General features: G+C 43.7%; 1 protein-coding gene across 2 annotated transcripts in view; it reads right to left on the bottom strand.

The window, feature by feature from the left end:
- Positions 1 to 214: 214 nt before the first annotated feature.
- The window catches only part of utp18 (UTP18 small subunit processome component), a 42,779-nt gene continuing 24,501 nt past the window's right edge, over positions 215 to 18,492 (bottom strand). Inside the window, exons 6-14 of one of the 2 annotated variants that reach the window (XM_072558975.1) lie at positions 17,988 to 18,113; positions 17,662 to 17,836; positions 16,235 to 16,335; positions 12,116 to 12,206; positions 11,050 to 11,173; positions 5,222 to 5,396; positions 2,150 to 2,292; positions 1,036 to 1,072; positions 215 to 424 (exon numbers count right to left, since the gene is read on the bottom strand). In XM_072558975.1, the coding sequence (XP_072415076.1) occupies positions 1,048 to 1,072; positions 2,150 to 2,292; positions 5,222 to 5,396; positions 11,050 to 11,173; positions 12,116 to 12,206; positions 16,235 to 16,335; positions 17,662 to 17,836; positions 17,988 to 18,113 (960 nt within the window). In that variant the 3' untranslated portion in view covers positions 215 to 424; positions 1,036 to 1,047. The remainder of the gene's footprint in view (positions 425 to 1,035; positions 1,073 to 2,149; positions 2,293 to 5,221; positions 5,397 to 11,049; positions 11,174 to 12,115; positions 12,207 to 16,234; positions 16,336 to 17,661; positions 17,837 to 17,987; positions 18,114 to 18,492) is intronic. The other variant, XM_072558976.1, reaches the window with a different exon arrangement.

The following is an 18,492-nucleotide window of genomic DNA, read 5'->3' on the forward strand; positions in this document are numbered from 1 at the left end:
GTACAGTCTGCTCTGGTTCATTGTGAATCATGTGATAGGGCGAGTAACGTCATACATATATGGAGTTTGAAACACCGATACAGTACCACATCCAGCTCACCCAGTGCTGGTCTTTCAGAGGACCCTATATGCCCCCACTGTACCAACACTGACATCACAGCGAGATGGATACATTCCGTTTATTATCGAAAAAGGACTGGGACAAGAGCCAATCTGAAAACCCATCACACTGTCAATTTATTTAATAGAAGCAAAGAGCTCCATTTCTTTACGAAATGCTTGGGGCTCCCCTCAGACCAAGCTATGAGCTGACTCTGTAGAGGAGAATCCAACTGATGAGACTGTGCTCCAACTTGTGGTGCTACATCAAAAGTAATGGCTGTACCCGGAGAGCTACGTGTCCAACACAGAATCTGTTCTTCTTCTGAAAGACAAGAAACAATTTCAGGAGATACCCCTTGACTGTTTTCAACAGGTACAGGAGAACATGTTCAAACCTGACAAAGTGCAGAGTGCCATTTTAATAAGTGCATTGGGATCTGGAATGTGCTGTATGAAGGGCAATGGAAGTAGATTCAATGTATCTTTCAGAAGGGAATTAGATAAATACAAGGGAAGATTTACAACTTAGAGTAAAGGAAAATGTAAAAATTATGAGTAAAGGATATGAGACTAATTGCCTCACTCTTTGTAAGAGCCAACACAGGCACAGTGGGCTGACTAGCCAGCTTCTGTGCTGTATAATTATTTTAAATTGCTGTAGACAGCAGCATCAACCACCTGCAGTACAATGAAAGCTTTGCAACTTTCCAGGTTTACTAGTGATCACTGTCAATTGGAGTTCCTGAAGGAGGTCATTTACTACCCACTGTAAATTACCATCTGGCATTGAGGAACTGCCCTCAGATGGAGTGCAAATTGGGAAATTAGTGGCTGAGTCCAACTCCCTGTGAGCAGCCAGCAAACACATACACTACAATTTTCACACACAACTGTACATGCAAGTAACCACAGGAAAAATGGACAACCACTTACCAAAGTCTCAGATTAAAAGTCAGAATAGTGTTTCAACCTAGGAAGAAATCAAACCATGTAAGAATTGAGACAAAGAACAGACTATTTGAAACATTTAAAAGTAAACATAAAATGTTCTGGACATTTTAAACCCTGATTTTGAGGGCAGTCCTTTCACAATTGGTGGCACTGGTGGTTTAGTGGTTAGCACTGCTCCCTCGTTGCTCCAGGTTCAATTCCAGCCTCGGGCCACTGCGTGCATTTTGCAGGTTCTCATTGTGGTTTCCTCCCACAGTCCAAAGATGTGCACGTTAGTTGGATTGGCCACGCTAAATTGCCCATAGTGTCCAGGGATGTGTGGGTTAGGTGAGTTCGCCATGGGAAATGCAGGATTACATGGAAAAGGTAGGGGTATGGGATGCTCTTCGGAAAGCCGGTGTGGACCCCTTCCACACTGCAGGGATTCTGATTACATAGAAAAAAAAATAATTCCACAACAACAAAACATCTGGCAAGTGTGAAGGGACAGGCAATTAGAGTACAGGTTATAATACAGGTCATACAGAGCGCGAGAGAGAGAGAGAAAAAGCACGAGAGAGAGAGAGAGAGACAGACAGACAGACAGACAGACACAGAGAGAGAGAGAGAAATGGATGCTGATAGATAATTAAAAAGATAAAAGGAGACAAAGAGAGTGAGTGAGTGAATGAGTCAAAAAAAAAGATCTAAATGAAAATTTCCTAAGCAGGAGTGAAGTCAGATTGTGATCGGGCACTGAAATAACCTAAATTCCAATCCTAATTGCTTGGTGGTTACCCCAGTTTGCAGCTTATCATACAAGGACAGAATTCTCAAAGACAGCTATCAACATATCTGGAGAGACCTCCACAAAAGTCAAGCAGCTGTGGGAAAGCTCTGTGCATCAGCCTGAACCACAAACCAGTAGCTGAAGAGAAAGCTTATCAGTCAGAGTAGATTAACAAGAAAGAGGAATGACAGAAGCATTAACCTCCAAACTACTGCTCCCAAGGAATATGCATGAATCCACGATGAATACACAACCCAAAACCAGTCACCTGTATGAACCACACTTAGACAGCCATGGTCAGTATAGTAAGCCTTATGCTAAGCACACCTGTACAGCAAGGCTTTGCCTCGGTTCGTGGCTATGGAAAAGAAGCCACTCCTGGGGGAAAAGTCCATTTCCTGCGCCAAGTAAATAGCCTTCTGACCAACCACTGGGAAATTGGAAAATGCCGTAAAAGATGGGATGTGGATCTGCAGAATAGAGAATTATTTATTAAGAAACACTTCAGTTCAAATGTTAGAATTTTAGAGTCCCTACAGTGCGGAACCAGGCCATTCGGCTCAACAAGTCTACATCAACTCTCCGAACAGTAACACACACAGACCCATTCCCCAAACACATTACCTTATATTTACCCCTGACGAATGCAATCTAACTGACACATCCCTGAACACCAAGGGCTATTTTAGTGTGACCAATTCACCTAACCTACACATCTTTGGATCATGGATGGAAACCGGAGCACCCGGAGAAAACCCACGCAGATATGGGGAAAATGTGCAAACTCCACACAGACAGTCACCCGAGGCTGGAATCAAACCCAGGTCCCTGGCACTATAAGGCAGCAGTGCTAACCACTGAGCCACCATGCTGCCCATTTGCAAACTCCACACAGACACAAATATCAATTATAAGCCTGAACTAAAGCTCCAAATGATGGCAGGAGGCAGAAACCCTCACTACACTGAATAAAATGTTGTGACCTCCGCACCTTAGGACTGCAATGACAAACTTTCTGGGGTACAGCTGATGCCCCATGGAATAGTGGGAGATCCGGTACACATTGTAAGATCTGCTTGTTGATGTGGAGCTGAGTTTAACAGGGCCCTTCCGCAGTTCAGGAGATTGCTTCCTCCATAAATGGACTAACTGTGATTTCTCAGGGCATTTTGGTTGATAGCCGTTTGTAAAGCTCCAGCTCGTTCCATCAGAGGAGCTGAGTATAATGTTCAGCAAAACTGACCGGGACTCCAGCTTGTTCTTTGTTTATTCTTCTTTGCTGGGACTTCCTCCTGGTCAGTTCTGACATGCTGCTGTTTTATTTGGAGTGCGACATATGTCACATTGGCTGCATTTTCATCAGAAACACTTGCAAGTGTGAGGGATTTGATAGGCTGGACAGCTTTTTTAAAAAATAGCCGAGAGCGTGGTGCTGGAAAAGCACAGCAGGACGACGCGGTGGCTCAGTGGTTAGCACTACTGCCTCACAGCAACAGGGACCCGGGTTCAATTCCAGCCTCGGGAAACTGTCTGTATGGAATTTGCACATTCTCCCCGTGTCAGTGAGAGTTTCCTTCGGGTGCTCCAGTTTCCGCCCACAGTCCAAAGATGTGCAGGTCAGGTGAATTGGCCATGCTAAATTGCCCATAGTGTTAGGTGCATTAGTCAGGGGGTAAATATAAGGTTGGGGAATGGGTCTGGGTGGGTTATTCTTCAGAGGGTCGGTGTGGACTTGTTGGGCCAAAGGGCTGTTTTCATACTGTAGGGACTCTAATCTAATCAACGTTTCAGGCATAAGGGCTGATTTTCTGGCTCCTCAGATGCTGCCTGACCAGCTATGCTTTTCCAGCACTACATCTCTAGCATCTGCAGTCCTCACTTTCTTCTAGTTTTTTTAAATATGAGGAAGATTGCTCCACAATTCCCCATTTACCTGCCTATGGAGGAGCTGATTCCAAGCTCCCTCCAGCTGTCGTTATGACCACTGAGGTGTGGCTGACCCCTCTGTTCACTGCATACTCCCACAACATCGACCCAGTTTAACTGAAGGACAGAGCACTGAAGTTGACACAAGTCACCTCAATAACGCCAAGCAGGTCACAGAGGACAGAGATGATACCATCATGATTTACAGAGCTACACAGTTTAAACCTCAGCATAAGAACACAATCTCCCAGGTCATCTGCACATGCAGCTTTACTCCCCAATAACGTCATAAGAGTCAGAGATTTACAACACAGGAAAAGACCCTTCAGCCCATCGTGTCCATGCAGATCTATAACAACTAAATGACTATTCTCATCCCATTTTCCAGCACTTGGCCTTGCATGCCTTGGCCATCCAAATACTCCTTAAACATTGAGATGTGCCATGTTCTACTGCGCTTTACAAGCAATGAGGGATTCTAAAAGTACTTAAATAACCCTACAGCTACAATTACAAGTTTACCTGAAAGGTTATATTTTCCAAACAAAGTATAATTGTGCAACAAACAACGTTCATGATCCCAACCGGTGAGAGCTGCATATATATCAATGAGGGTCACAAGGATTCCTCTTTGGCTGAAGGCAGTCTACCAGAGCCGATTAAAAATCAACACATGTAAGTCAGTCTCTCATTTCATTGTAGTAAGCTAATTGAGCAGAACATTGAAAGGCTTCATTCATCAAAGAAAATGGACAGAGAAGAAAAAAAGCTTAAGCTCAATAACTTTCTCTTCAGCCTTGTTTGCTTAACAAGGACACGTCACACAGCCACAAAAAATATCATTGATGACCAAACTGCCCGAGTGGAATTGAACCTAGTGCTCCTCACCTACAACAGCTCAGACTCTGATTTATCGATTGAATAAGTTAACAGCACAAAGAGAAAGAAACTAATTCCTCTTGTGGCAGACTCCACGATAAGGGGGCATAGCCCTAAAATTACAGAATCAGAATTGTTATGACACAGGAGGCTATTCAACCCATTGTGCCTGTACCAACCCTTCAAACGAGCATCATTACCTTGTGCCAACTTCCTGCATGTACCCCATACCTTTACATTAATGATCTGGACTTTGCTGTGCAGGGGACAATTTCAAACATACAAACAAGAGGAAGCCACTCAACCCTTCATGCTCTACCATGTAATACAATCGTGGCTGATCTGATTTCAACCTCAACTCTACATTCCTGTCTATCTCCTGGATAATCTTTCTTCCCCTTGGTAATCAAGAATCCATCGATCTTGGTCTTAAAAATATTTATAGATTCCACATCCATTTCCTTTTGAGGAAGGGAATTCCAAAATCTCAACCCTCAGTGAAAAATAAGAATTCAGTTCCTCCAATGTCTTTGCTTTAAACCGAATTAAAAATGCTGTCCTCTCCATTAGGTATTGGTCAGAAACATCACCTACCATCTTGACCGCGTGGTCTGTTTTCTTAGAGGCAATCGCTAAGATCTCTGTTGTTGGATTAAAGGCTAGTGATGTCACTGCGGTAACCAGGTTCCTGATAACTTTCACAGGTTTAGGTTTAGTTTGCTGTAGGCAGGTATCTTGGGAATAAACATTCACAATTCCAGAACTGGACCTGTTAGGGAAAGTAAAGAGAGAGTCATGAAGCTGCTTTTCATTGTTAGTTAGAATTAAAGGAAAATATTATACAAAAAGAAATTACCACCCATTTTCCATCATCCTCATAGTCATGTGATGCTGCAATAATAAGCTGTGACTAATCTAACTATCATAATCTCTTATCAACCTTTCTACAACAGATCCAGGCAGGAGGACAGATAAAGCACCCAGTGCTGCAGAACTTTGGGAATCTGTTAGTTAAGGGCGATGTTTTGATTTTGACACCAGGAGGAGCTATTCAAAGGGCTCCATGGTATCCTCATGAGCTGGTATGGCTCCACACTATAAAGATGGCCTCTCCTGCAATGCTGCACTCTCTCAGATCATCCAGGCCACAGTCATATTGAATGAGGTATTTATCTCATTAAGATGGAGATGGACTTGTTCACAGGGTAAGACAGGCTAAATGCCTAATCCACCTCTTGGGTCCAGATTCACTCCTGAATATAGCCAACTTCCTTGACAAATCCAGTCCTATTTTGGACCCGTGAGAATATGTTTACTGTGTTTGCTCCATTCAAACTCAAATGACAATTCTAATTTATCACAAAATCCATGTGTTAAAAATGTTAATTTAAACTGTAACAAATGATGCAGGTTTTCTTGCGAAGCAAGGCAGCGGGTGGTTAAACTGCCTGGGGAAGATGGAACAAAGATTGTGCCCGAGCTTCACCATCACACGTTCACACCGGAGGATTTCCGTGAGTAACAAGCCCAGCAGAGGGTCACTGATTCTCACTTGACAATCCCATATGTCAACCTAATTAAAAGGGTGAGTAATGCACTCCTCCCAATTGTAAAAGCATTGTGATAAGAGGGTGGAGGTGGCATAAGAGTGATATTTATTTTGGAAACAAAGAAAGGCTTATAACTGTACAGTATTCAAATACACAGATTAGGTACAGCAAAAGGAATATATAAACCCAGATCATACTGTGCAGAGGGAAATGGTATGAAGGGAACTCTAATGAGACTTGTGTTTTGTAATCCTCTTAGACATAACACCACTATAAAGGACCTAAAGCAATAAGTAAGTAAAAGATCCACCATGGATTAAAGGGGGATTATGGAGCTATTTTCTGATCCTGCTGGGAAAGCTCAACATCATATCTGTTGAGTGGTTTGTGCTTGGCTTAGGGATAGAGCAGAGAGAACTCAGAATCCCTCAAAACAAACCGTCACCAAAAAACCCAAAACTTGAGGTATGGCAGAGCTCAAATAACTCCGTGCTGGAATTCCGAATACAATGTATTTCAATATGTTAAAGATGATTGTTTCATGCTCAATTTCTCAGATCATGCAGAAGAAACGTTCTCTCCTGGAGTATATAAGGACGTTAAGGTGAACAAACACACTCCTGGCACACATTGCCAACAGATCTGGTTGAACCTCCCATGTCCCTGTTACTGGGATTAATTAGGATGTCCTTTGTTACTGTGATCAGGGGCAATGCCACTCAGCCAAACTCGAGAGAAACTGAATCGGTAGGAGAACCTGACACTGAATCCATGGAGAATGCCTTTACAAACCTTGAAAACTTCAAGTTAATGGAGAACTTCAAACCAGGAATTACAGGAAAGCAACACACACACACCCCAAATATTTAACTACAGAAACAATCATCCCAACACCCACAAATGAAGCTGCATTAGGACATTATTTCAATGAGCCACAACACATTGCAGCACAGAGGAACTACTAACAGTAGTAGAAAAATACCCATATACCATATTCAAGAAGAACAGGTACCCAATAAATACAGTCCGCTGATTTGTCACAAACCCAAACAAGCAGACACAACGTGCCCAGAAACCCTAACCACATTATCATACATCAAAGACATCTCGGAAATGATTTCCAGAGTACTCAGACCCCTCAGCATCATGGTTAAACTGTCACAGCACAGGGATGGGAACCTGAATTGTAGTCCCAGTGTACAGGAGGTAGAGGGTAGTGAGGTCAGGGATAGGTTTACAAGGTCACGAGAGGGCACCTGCAATCAGGATGTTGGTTTGAAATGCATGTACTTCAATGCCAGGAGCAGCCAGAACAAGGTGGGTGACTTTGCAGCATGGGTTGGTACCTGGGAGTTTGATGTTGTAGTCATTTCAGAGGCATAGCTGGAGGAGGGACAGGAATGGTTGTTGCAGATTCCAGGATTTCGATTTTTCAGCAAGGACAGAGAAGATGGTAAAAGAGGAGGGGGTGTGGCATTGTTATTTTAGCAGCTGAGAGAACGTTTGAGGACTTACCCACTGAGGTAGTCTGGGCTGAGGTTAGAAACAGGAAAGGAGAGGTCACTCCATTGGGAGTTTTCTATAGGCCTCCGAATTGTTCCAGGGATGTAGAAGAAAGGATAGCAAAGATGATTCTCGATAGGAATGAGTGTAACAAGGTAGTTGTTATGGGGGTCTTTAACTTCCCTAATATTGACTGGGAATGGGTCAGTTTTTGTTGTGTGTGTACAGGAGGGTTTCCTGACACAGTATGTAGACAAGCTGACAAGGGGCGATGCCATATTGGATTTGGTACTGGGAAATAAACCCAGCCAGGTGTTAGATTTGGAGGTAGGTGAGCACTTTGGCAATAGTGACCATCATTTGGTTATGTTTACAATAGCAATGGGCAGGGACAGGTATATACCACAGGGAAAGAGGGATAACTGGGGGAAAAGGCAATTATGATGCAATTAGGCAAGACTTAAGATGCATTGGATGGGGAAGGAAACTGCAGGGGATGGGCACACTTAAAATGTGGAGCTTATTCAAGGAACAGCTACTGAGAGTTCTTGATAAGTATATTCCTATCAAGCAGGGAGGTAGTTGTCGAGAGAGGGAGCCATGGTTTACTGAAGAAGCTGAAGCTCTTATCAAGAGGAAGGAGGCAGCTTCTGTGAGGATGAGGCGTGAAGGCTCAGTTAGGGTCTGGAGAGTTATAAGTCAGTCGGAAAAGATCTAAAGAGAAGGCTAAGAAGAGCCAGCAGGGGACATGAGAAGTTGTTGGCGGATAGGTATGTCAGGAATAAAAGAACGACAAGAGTAAGATTAGGGCAAAGACAGTGGCGGGAAGTTCTGTGTGGATTCGGAGGACACAGAAAGCGCTTAATGAATACTTTTCTTCAGTTTTCACACTAGAAACAGGTAATGTTAGTGAGAATACAGAGATACAGGCTACAAGATTATATGGGATTGAGGCTGACAAAGAGACGGCTTTAGTAATTTTGGAAGATCTGAAAATAGATAAGACTCCTAGGCTGGATGGGATTTATCCTAGGATTTTGAGAAGCCAGAAAGGAGATTGCAGAGCCTTTGGCTTCAATCTTTATGTCATCACTGTAGACAGTAGTGTCAGAAGACTGGAGGATAGCAAACGTCGTTCCCTTGTTTAAAGAGGGGAGTCGAACAACCCTGGTAATTATAGGCCAGTGAGCCTTACTTCAGTTGTGGGTAAGATGTTGGAAAAGTTTATGAGAGATAGGATTTATAATCATCTAGAGAGGAATATGTTCATTAGGGATAGTCAACAGGGTTTTGTGAAGGGTAGGTTGTGCCTCACTAACCTGACTGAGTTCTGCGAGGTGACAAACAGGTGGATGAGGGCAAAGCGGTTGTTTTGGTGTATATGGACTTCAGCAAGGCCTGAAGTCCACACTGTAGGCTATTGCACAAAATACGGAGTTTCACACTTGAAGGTGATTTTCCAGTTTGGATCAGAGCCTTTAACTAGCTGAAAGACGACAGAGGGTGGTGGTTGATGGGAAATATTCATCCTGGAGCTCAGTTACCAGTGGTGTGCCACAAGAATCTGATTTGGGGCTGTTGCTGTTTGTCATTTTTATAAATGATCTGGATGTGGGCGTAGAAGGATGGGGTAATAAATTTGCGATGACACGAAGATAGACAGAGTTGTGGATAGTGCCGAAGGATGTTGCGGGTTACAGAGGAACATAGATAAGATGCAGAGCTGGGCTGAAAAGTGGCAAATGGAGTTTAATGCGGAAAGGTGTAAGGTAGTTCACTTTGGAAGTAGTAACAGGAATGCAGAGTACTGGGCTAATGGTAAAATTCTCGATTCGGAGATGCCGGTGTTAGACTGGGGTTTTCAAAGTTAAAAATCACAATACCAGGTTATAGTCCAACAGGTTTATTTGGAAGCATTAGCATTTGGAGCGCTGCTTCTTCATCAGGTGATTGTCTGCTCCTTCATCAACCACCTGATGAAGGAGCAGCGCTCCGAAAGCTAGTGCTTCCAAATAAACCTGTTGGACTATAACCTGGTGTTGTGTGATTTTTAACTTGGTAAAATTCTTGGCAGTGTAAATGAACAGAGAGCGCTTGGTGTCCTGGTGCATAAATCCCTGAAAGTTGCCACCCAGGTTGATAGGGTTGTTAAGACGACATATGGCATGCTGGCATTTATTGGTAGGGGTAGTGAGTTTCAGAGCCACGAGGTCATGCTTCAGCTGTATGAGACTCTGGCAAGACCGCACCCGGAGTATTGCATGCAGTTCTGGTCGCTGCATTATAGGAAGGATGAGGAAGCTTTGGAAAGTGTTGAGAGATTTACTATGATGTTGTCTGGTTTGGAGGGAAGGTCTTAAGAGGAAAGGCTGAGGGAACTGATGCTGTTTCATTGGAGAGAAGAAGGTCATGAGGTGACTTAACCGAGACGTATAAAATAATCAGAAGGTTAGATAGGGTGGATAGTGAGAGCCTTTTTCCTTGGATGGTGAAGGCTAACACAAGGGGACATAGCTTTAAATTGAGGGGTGATGGATATAGGACAGATATTAGGGTTAATTTCTTCATTCAGAGTAGGTGGTGTGTGGAACAGTCTGCCTGCAACAGTAGCCCTTAGCCGATGTTAATGGCATTGAAATGGGCATTGGATATACATAGGAATAATGATGGAAAGGTGTAGGTTAGATGGGCATCAGATTATTTTCACAACATCGAAATATCAATGCTGTAATGCAACATCAAGAGTCGAAGGGCCTGTACTGTGCTGTAACATTCCATGTTCTATGTTCGACACACTTAAACAGCAGCTGATGAACTTAAAGGACCTTTACAAACAACCAGCAAAATGAATGTCATTTACAAAATACCATGCAAGGAATGTAACAAACGCTACATCAGTCAGGCAGAAAATGAGCCACCAGGAGACATGAACACCAGCCAGCCACAAAAATACATGACCCTCTCTCACTACTGTCCTTACATACGGATGAGGGAGGACAGCACTGCGACTGGGACAACACATCCATACCAGGACAAGCTAAACAGAGATACGCATGAGAATTCCTACAGGCCTGGTATTCTAACTGGAAATTCATCAACAAACACATTGATTTGGACCCCATCTACCGTCCTCTGAGAAAAAGAACCGGAAGTGATATCACCCACCTTAAGAGACCAAGGCACAGAAACAGAATGTGGGGCATACCACCAGTGCTTCACCTGAGGCTCATCGATGATGTTACCCAGTACAATGACAAGATGTCTAAAAACAAACCTTCCAGCTCAGTGAGCAAACTTACAATGTGAATCAGTGGGAAAGGATGCATTGCACTCATTATCTGTCAGAAACCTTCAGGACATTCTACTCACCCACAGGCCACATATTGCCCATTCCGAGAGACAGCAATAGACATTCCTCTCAGGCAGCCTTCGTCAATGAACCTAGTCAGACACTTCCTACTCTTCACATCCCAAATATAAACTGCTCCGTCATCTGGAACAACAGCATAAAGAGGATAAAAACTGGTTAGAAACTGAGAATGTACAATCCTGACCTACCACACCCATCACGAACACCAGTTAAAAACAAATGCTGCAACTCAGCGATTCTTCGAAGCTACTTGGATGCTGCCTGAACTGCTGTGCTCTTCCAGGACCACTAATCCAGATTCATTACATTTGTTCAGGGGCCAGCTAATGGACCAATTCAACCAGAACTCTCTTTCACTGGTACTCAATAAATCAGTTGCATTTGCAGTGCTCTGTAGAACCAGACATCTCAGACAGGTGAAAGGTGACTCAAATAAAGACATTCAAGATGCAAAGAAAACAGATTTTAGTTGGACAAAGTCAAGAAGTGTGGTGCTGGAAAAGCACAGCCGATCAAGCAGCATCCAAGGAGCAGGAGAGTTGACGTTTCAACCATAAGCCCTTCATCAGTTCTTGTTGTTGATAAGTGAATTTTATGTTGATGTACCAGGAATGAGCTGTGCAACTGGGAAGATTGAGACAACTGAAACAGCTGAGGTGAAGGTGGTACGGGTAGAGATTGGTATGGGGAGAGAATACAGGGGCAGGAGGAGGTCTTTCAGCCTTCGAGCCTGTTTCACCACTCAGTGAAATCCATGGTTAGATACACTGCACAGTTACAGCACAGCACTCAAAAACTGCAAGAGTTGTGACTTTTACAGATGATAAGAAAATATGGAACCAGGACTGTTGCAACATAGACCAATGTATATTAGAGGACAACCTTCCAATTGCATATAGAAAAACTATCTTAATCTCTTCTAATTGCTTAATTCTCTTCTAATTGCTTGATTGGCAAACGGGTTATACACTGTATTCCCAACAGTTATTTGAACCCCACCGGATACTGATCTCTCAGTCCCTCCCTTATTTTCAAATCTAGAACCAGACGAGAATATTTGCTTACCAGAATGCGTGTAGATTGTACTCCCATCAGGAGAGAAGGTGGCTGCTATTGCCTTTCCATTAATTTTCATACTACCCACAAATTCCTTCGTCTGCAGAAGGAACAGAAATATAATTGGTTGGCATTAAACATTAGATTAGATTAGACTACTTAGTGTGGAAACAGGCCCTTCAGTCCAACAAGTCCACACCGACCCGCCGAAGCACAACCCACCCAGACCCATTCCCCTACATTTTTCCCTTCACCTAACACTATGGGCAATTTAGCCTGGCCAATTCACCTAACCTGCACATTTTTGATTGTGAGAGGAAACCGGAGCACCTGGAGAAAACCAACGCAGACACGGGTAGAATGTGCAAACTCCACACAGAGAGAGAGTTGCCTGAGGCGGGTCTCTGGCGCTGAGAGGCAGCAGTGCTAACCACTGTGCTGCCCATAAAATTAAGCCATCAAATAAAATTATTTACTGCCCCACAAAACATGGAGCAGCAGGAGAGCTCCAAGCATGAATGCACAGGTTACAATGACAGACATGCAAGAACCAATCCCTGGTCTGTGCCTGGGAGGTAGGGAAGGATAAACTCATCCCTGGTAGGTGGGGAAGGAGATTATAATTGTCAACTTCAGTTCATTCACTTTTCCAAGCTTCCCTCCCTAGGTGCTGAAGGGAAAACCCGTCAGGATTATTGAGCCCTGACTGTCAGAGGTGGATGCATGACCAGCAAGTGTAGCTGTCACCTTCCACAACACATTTTGGTCCATACAGGCAATGCTTTCCACCTTCCCCAGCAGCCTGCCAGATCTTGGAGCTCTGAGACATACTGAGGATTCCCTCGTCCCAACCTTTAGGCTCACTCTTCCGGGGCAATCTGTTGTGTCTGCATGGGAGGGGGCTGAATGTCACTTTCTGTCTCCCCTACTGGCTGATACAGGAATATAGAAAACAGAAGGGTGGGTTGGCCATTCGAGCCTGCTCCACCATTCACCATCATCATGGCTGATCATCTAACTCAGTCCCCTGTTCCTGCATTCGCCCATCATCTTTGATCAGTTTAGCACCAGCTGCTATATCAAACTCCTCCTTGAAATCATGCAATTTTTTTGCCATGACTACTTTCTGTGGCAGAATTCCATAGGTTCACAGCTCTCTGGTTGAAAACATTTCTCCCCATTTCAGCAAACTCAGATCACATGTATAGCACTACAAGGATGTTCCTCAATGTTAGGGACCATAAATGTAAAAAGCAGAAAACACCAAAAAAAAAATCAAGGAAAGCAGAAAAACAATTGTTCTCACCCTCAGCATGAACAGATCTCTGCTAGCCATTCAGAAATTAATTTGTGCAAGCATGAAATATTTAAGCTGTGCTAATTCCCAGGCAGCACATATCTGATGTGACAGATGACCTGTAATTTTCAGAGCAAAGTAATAACACTGCAGTTTCATCTCGGTAACCATGTGCATAATGAACAAGGAAGTGGTGAAACCTAATTAATTTGTCCTGTCAGCATTGCAGACCAACCCACGAGTATTCCCAGCATTACTGGGCACATAATCTCCACATCCACATTCACATGGTGAACACGTGCATTTTTAACCATTTTGTGGAGTGCTTGGTAAAAGTGACAGCTCAAAAAGTAAAATGTCTTCGTTTACAGACTCAGCAATTACACCAATATGTTTGTAGCTAACAGATGGGAAAGTTGGAAGTGCTACTCAGATGGGAAATTCTGATAAAATTATGTATGAATTCTAAACTTTGGTGAAAGAGACAATCTACAAAAGTGGTTACTGAAGGATGGCATTTGTTCAACAATGGTATACAACATTTGTTTGCTTGCAAGTTTATCCTGAGATTCCTGCGCTCCTCTAATTTGGACCTCCTGAGCACCCTTGATATATGTGAATCACTCCACTATTATGGCTGTGCATTGAGCTGTCTGGCCCCCAAGGTCTGGAGTTCTCTCCCTACATGTCTCTGCCTCTTTACTGTTCTTTTGTCCTTGGAGAAGTTTCGTAAACACTATTTCTTTGACTGAACTGCAAGAACAGATTAAAATTTGGAGTCAGATTTTCTTCTACACCTGTCTTGTGAAGGGTTTGAGATATTGTTATTAATTAACTCATGGGATGTTAACTGGCAGCTCTGGTTTCTTTGGTGTTCAAGGTAGTGATGGTGAGCTGCCTTCTTGAACCACTGTTGTCTATGTACTGAAGGTAAACCCACAATGCTGTTAGGGAGGGAGTTCCAGAATTTTAACCAAGCGAAAATGAAGGAACAGCAATATATTTCCAAGTTAGAATGATGAGGGGCTTTTTGGGGGGGGGGGGGGGGGGGGGGGGGGGGGGGTGGATCTTGGTGGTGATGGTGTATCTGCTGCCTTTGTCCTTCTAAATGGAACTAGTTGTGGGAGTTGGAAGGTGCTGCCCAAGGAGCCTTAGTGAACTTATGCAGAGCATCTTGTAGATGGTATGCACTGCTGCTAAAGAGGGTCAGTGATGGAGTGCGGTGACAATTAACTGGCTGCTTTGCCCTGGATGGTGTCAAGCCTTTTGAAGCTATACTCATCCAGGCAACTGAATAGTATTCCATCACAGAGTCCAGTTCAGTTTCTGGTCAATGGCAACCACAGGATGATGATAGTGGGGAATCAGCACTGATAACGCCCTTGAATGTCATGGGGCAGTAGGTAGATTCTCCTTTGTTGGAGATGCTCATTGCCTGACACGTGACTTGGCTATTGTCCAGGTCCTGTTGATATTTGAACATAGACTGCTTCATTCTCTGCAGAGTCACATACAGTTCTAAACATGGTGCAATTATCAGTGAATGCCCCCATGTCAAACTTCTGACCTCATGACGGAGGGGTGGGCATTGATGAAGCAGCTGAAGGTGGTTGGGCCAAGGACACTAACCTGAGGAACTCCTGCAGAGATGGGATGACCAACCTCCAACAACCATGGCCACCTTACTTAGCATCAATTTCTTTTATGACAACAACTAGAACAGACTTTTCTCCCGATGCAAGCTGACTGTAGCTTTGCTAGGGCTCCTTGATGTCTCTGTTAAATGCAGCCTTGATGTCAAGGGCTGTCACTCTCCCCTCCCCTCTGGAATTCAGCCCTATTGCAGCATTGGTTCAAGCATAGACAATGAGGTCAAGAGCTGAATGACCCTGGCAGAACCCAAACTGGGTGTCACTGAGTCGACTGCCTACATTTGCTCTCACCTCGGCTGTCCCAGACAGCTGACTCCCGTTCTCACCCCTGGTCACCTCAGGTCGCTGTATTGGAACAGCACAGGTCATACAGCCTTACAACATGGAAAGAGAGCCTTCAGTCCATCAAGCCCACGCCAACCGTGTTCTCAAACTAAACTAGCCCCTTCAGTACTATTGTTGGAATGTTGTCAGGGCCCATAGACTTTGCAGCATCCAGTGTCCTTCATCATTTCCTGATACTACATGAATCAAAGTCACTGAAGACTGGTAACGGAGATGCTGGGAGCCACTGAGAAGGCCAAGATGGTTCATCCAATTGGCACTACTGGCTGAAGATCGTTGTGGGTACTTTGGCTTTATCTTTAGCACGGATGTGCTAGGTTCCTCCGTGATTGAGAAAGGGGATATTTGAGTGAGTTGTTTTAATTGTCCACCACCATTCACAACTGGATGTGGCAAGATTGCAGAGTTCAGATGTGATGCCTTAGTTGTGGACTCACTTAGACCTGTCTATCACTTGCTGCTTACACCTTTTGGCACACAGGTAGTCCTGTTTTGAAGGTTCATCCAGTTGACACTTCATTTTTCAGTTCACCTGGTGCTGCTCCTCGCACGCCCTCTTGCACTCTGCATTGAACTTGCGTTAACACCTGGTTTGATGGTAATGGTAGAGTGGGGGATATATTGCTCCATGAAGTTGCATATTGTGTCCGAATACAATTCTGTTTTCAGTTTTATTCTGTTAAAGACACTAGAGAGATCCAACTTGTCATTTGCTATTGAAGTTAGTGATTAAAATAATGTCACCATAGCCAATTTATGGTTAGTTAGTGATTTCAACTGCACTCAGGTTTACACCAACCCAGGAGCTTACAGAGTTGATCCTATGCAACTTACCTTCATGGAGAGAAGGTGCATATACCCTGAAGTCCCAAGGAGCAGCAGAAACAAGCCATCTGGTGAAACTTCAAACTCTTTAACTTTCCTTTCCTCTAACCCTACAAACACAAAAATCAAAAAGCTTCAGAGACAAGAGTATAGTGAGAGATTTCAGGACAAGTAACCATGCCTGACGTAAGCTTGCAGTAAATATTGCAGAAGACGGAGGTCTGAAATTGATAAAGAAAGTGCTGCAAATACTCAGCAGGTCAGGCAGTACCTGTGGAGAGACTAGTGTTAGCATCTCTGGGTGATGAATGACTTTTAGCTCTCTCTCTCAATCCAGAGACCCAGGTAATGGTCTGAGTTCAAATCCTGAATTTCAAATTGCATAAATTAATTCAATAAAAATCTGGAATTGAGTCCAATGATGACCATTGTTGATTGTTGGCAAAAACCCATCTAGTTCACCCTGTCCTTGAGAGAAAGAAACTGCTGTCCTTACCTGATCTAGCCTATAATGTGGCTCCAATGTGGGTGACTCTCCCTTTGGGCAATTGGGGTTGGGCAATAAATGCTGGCCTAGCCAATGATGCCCATATCGTGTGAATGAATAAAAAAATTACAGAGACATATCTTTCCATCGCTGGGAAACAGAGAAGCACTTGAGTGCAATAGGTGGCTGCTTGACTGCTCATAAAAGAGTCGGGAAGATGAGATACCTTCAAGACGCAGGACACCCGAATTTTCAAAATTACTCTCCAACCTCAAGATGTATACAAAACAATTCTTGCACAACAGCAGGTCAGACGCTTTCTCCTCTCACACTATAGTACAAGGCAGAAGAAGTGACACCCCCATTCCACAGAGACCAGTGTCAAGAAGCTCTGCAATGCAAGTTGATCCAGAAAAATACAAGTGAGATCGTGGAAACAGAGCTCAGTATTATCCATTTATTCTGCATGCAGCTATGTGATGGAATAATGCTGCAAAATAGTTTCTTATTTTTCACATTTCTACTGTAACTTTCTTTTGAAGTTCATTTTTCACCATAGCCTTCACTGGATCTCTGTTCTCATCCTCTCCAGCTCCAGAGATTGAACTCATACTAGCCACACCTGTACTCTTTGGAACCCTCCACACTCGACTTGATCTTCTGCTGCATTTGCTTCCCTCACATACCTTGTTAAAACGTGAGCACATTGTATCCAACCTCACCTCCCACTCCCCAATGCAATTTATCTTCTCTGTCTATTGCTCAACTTCCCCTTTTTTTGTGTTTTAAACCCACTCTTCAAGGTGACAGACTTCTGTGAAAATGAACTCTTGAGGATTTTAATCATTAATGCGGACTTCTGATTGTCGATGTGTCAAACTTTTTACCAACTATTCGAGGAGACTGGATGTTCTGGGAAATATAGTTTTAGTAGGGCAGGAATTCTCACCTCGGACATTGTAGACAGGAATGATTTTCCCAGCTATCATATTGTACATGTAGAACATCCTGTTGTTGATGCTAGTGGCAATAACCTGCTCTCCATCTGCACTGAAGCGAGCTTTGTACACAGGAAACCGCTCCAGGTGAATACTCTGTATCTTGGGGTTTGTCTTTTCATCAACCTGAAGTAGAATAAACATTGGTAGAAACTAATCTGAATCAGTCTGGCTGATGGGCCACAAACACTATCAAGCACTCTACACTTACACAAAAGGGCACAGGATAAACATTCAGTATTGAAACTCCATGCGGCGGCAAGATTGGAAAGCCTACCTGAAAGAGTGAGATGGACTGATCAAGCCCAGCAGTCATGATGACTTGAGCAGCTGGATGGAACTGTGATGTTGTTAGCTTTACATGTGACTCTCTGGTGTAGTTGGCATGTTTACAATGCTTTATCTATCAAGAAGCAATAAAACATGTCAGAACAAAGAAACTAGTTTTTCATGCAAGCAATCATGTTAGTCCAACATCCTCACCTTCAGTGGCGTCATTAGGGGATGAAGAAATCACTCAAGAAGCTAGCCTTCAACAGAGTCCTGAGCGTTCTGGAAAGATATCACAATAGGCACTTTGCCTGACCACCCAATGGGAGTGACAGGGAGTGAAGGCCACCTGATCTACCTGACCTCAACCAAGAGAGTGCAGCCAGTTGAACTGCCCCTCACTCAGCTCCAGGCAGAGCGAAACATTGGTGGGGCTCATGTCTCCTTGCTCATGCCTCACTTTATATTTGCCAGGAATTGGTGTTGGAGAGACTGTTAGGTCTGAAGGTTGA

This window comes from Chiloscyllium punctatum, chromosome 39 (assembly GCF_047496795.1).
Source record: "Chiloscyllium punctatum isolate Juve2018m chromosome 39, sChiPun1.3, whole genome shotgun sequence".
Lineage (NCBI taxonomy): Eukaryota > Metazoa > Chordata > Chondrichthyes > Orectolobiformes > Hemiscylliidae > Chiloscyllium > Chiloscyllium punctatum.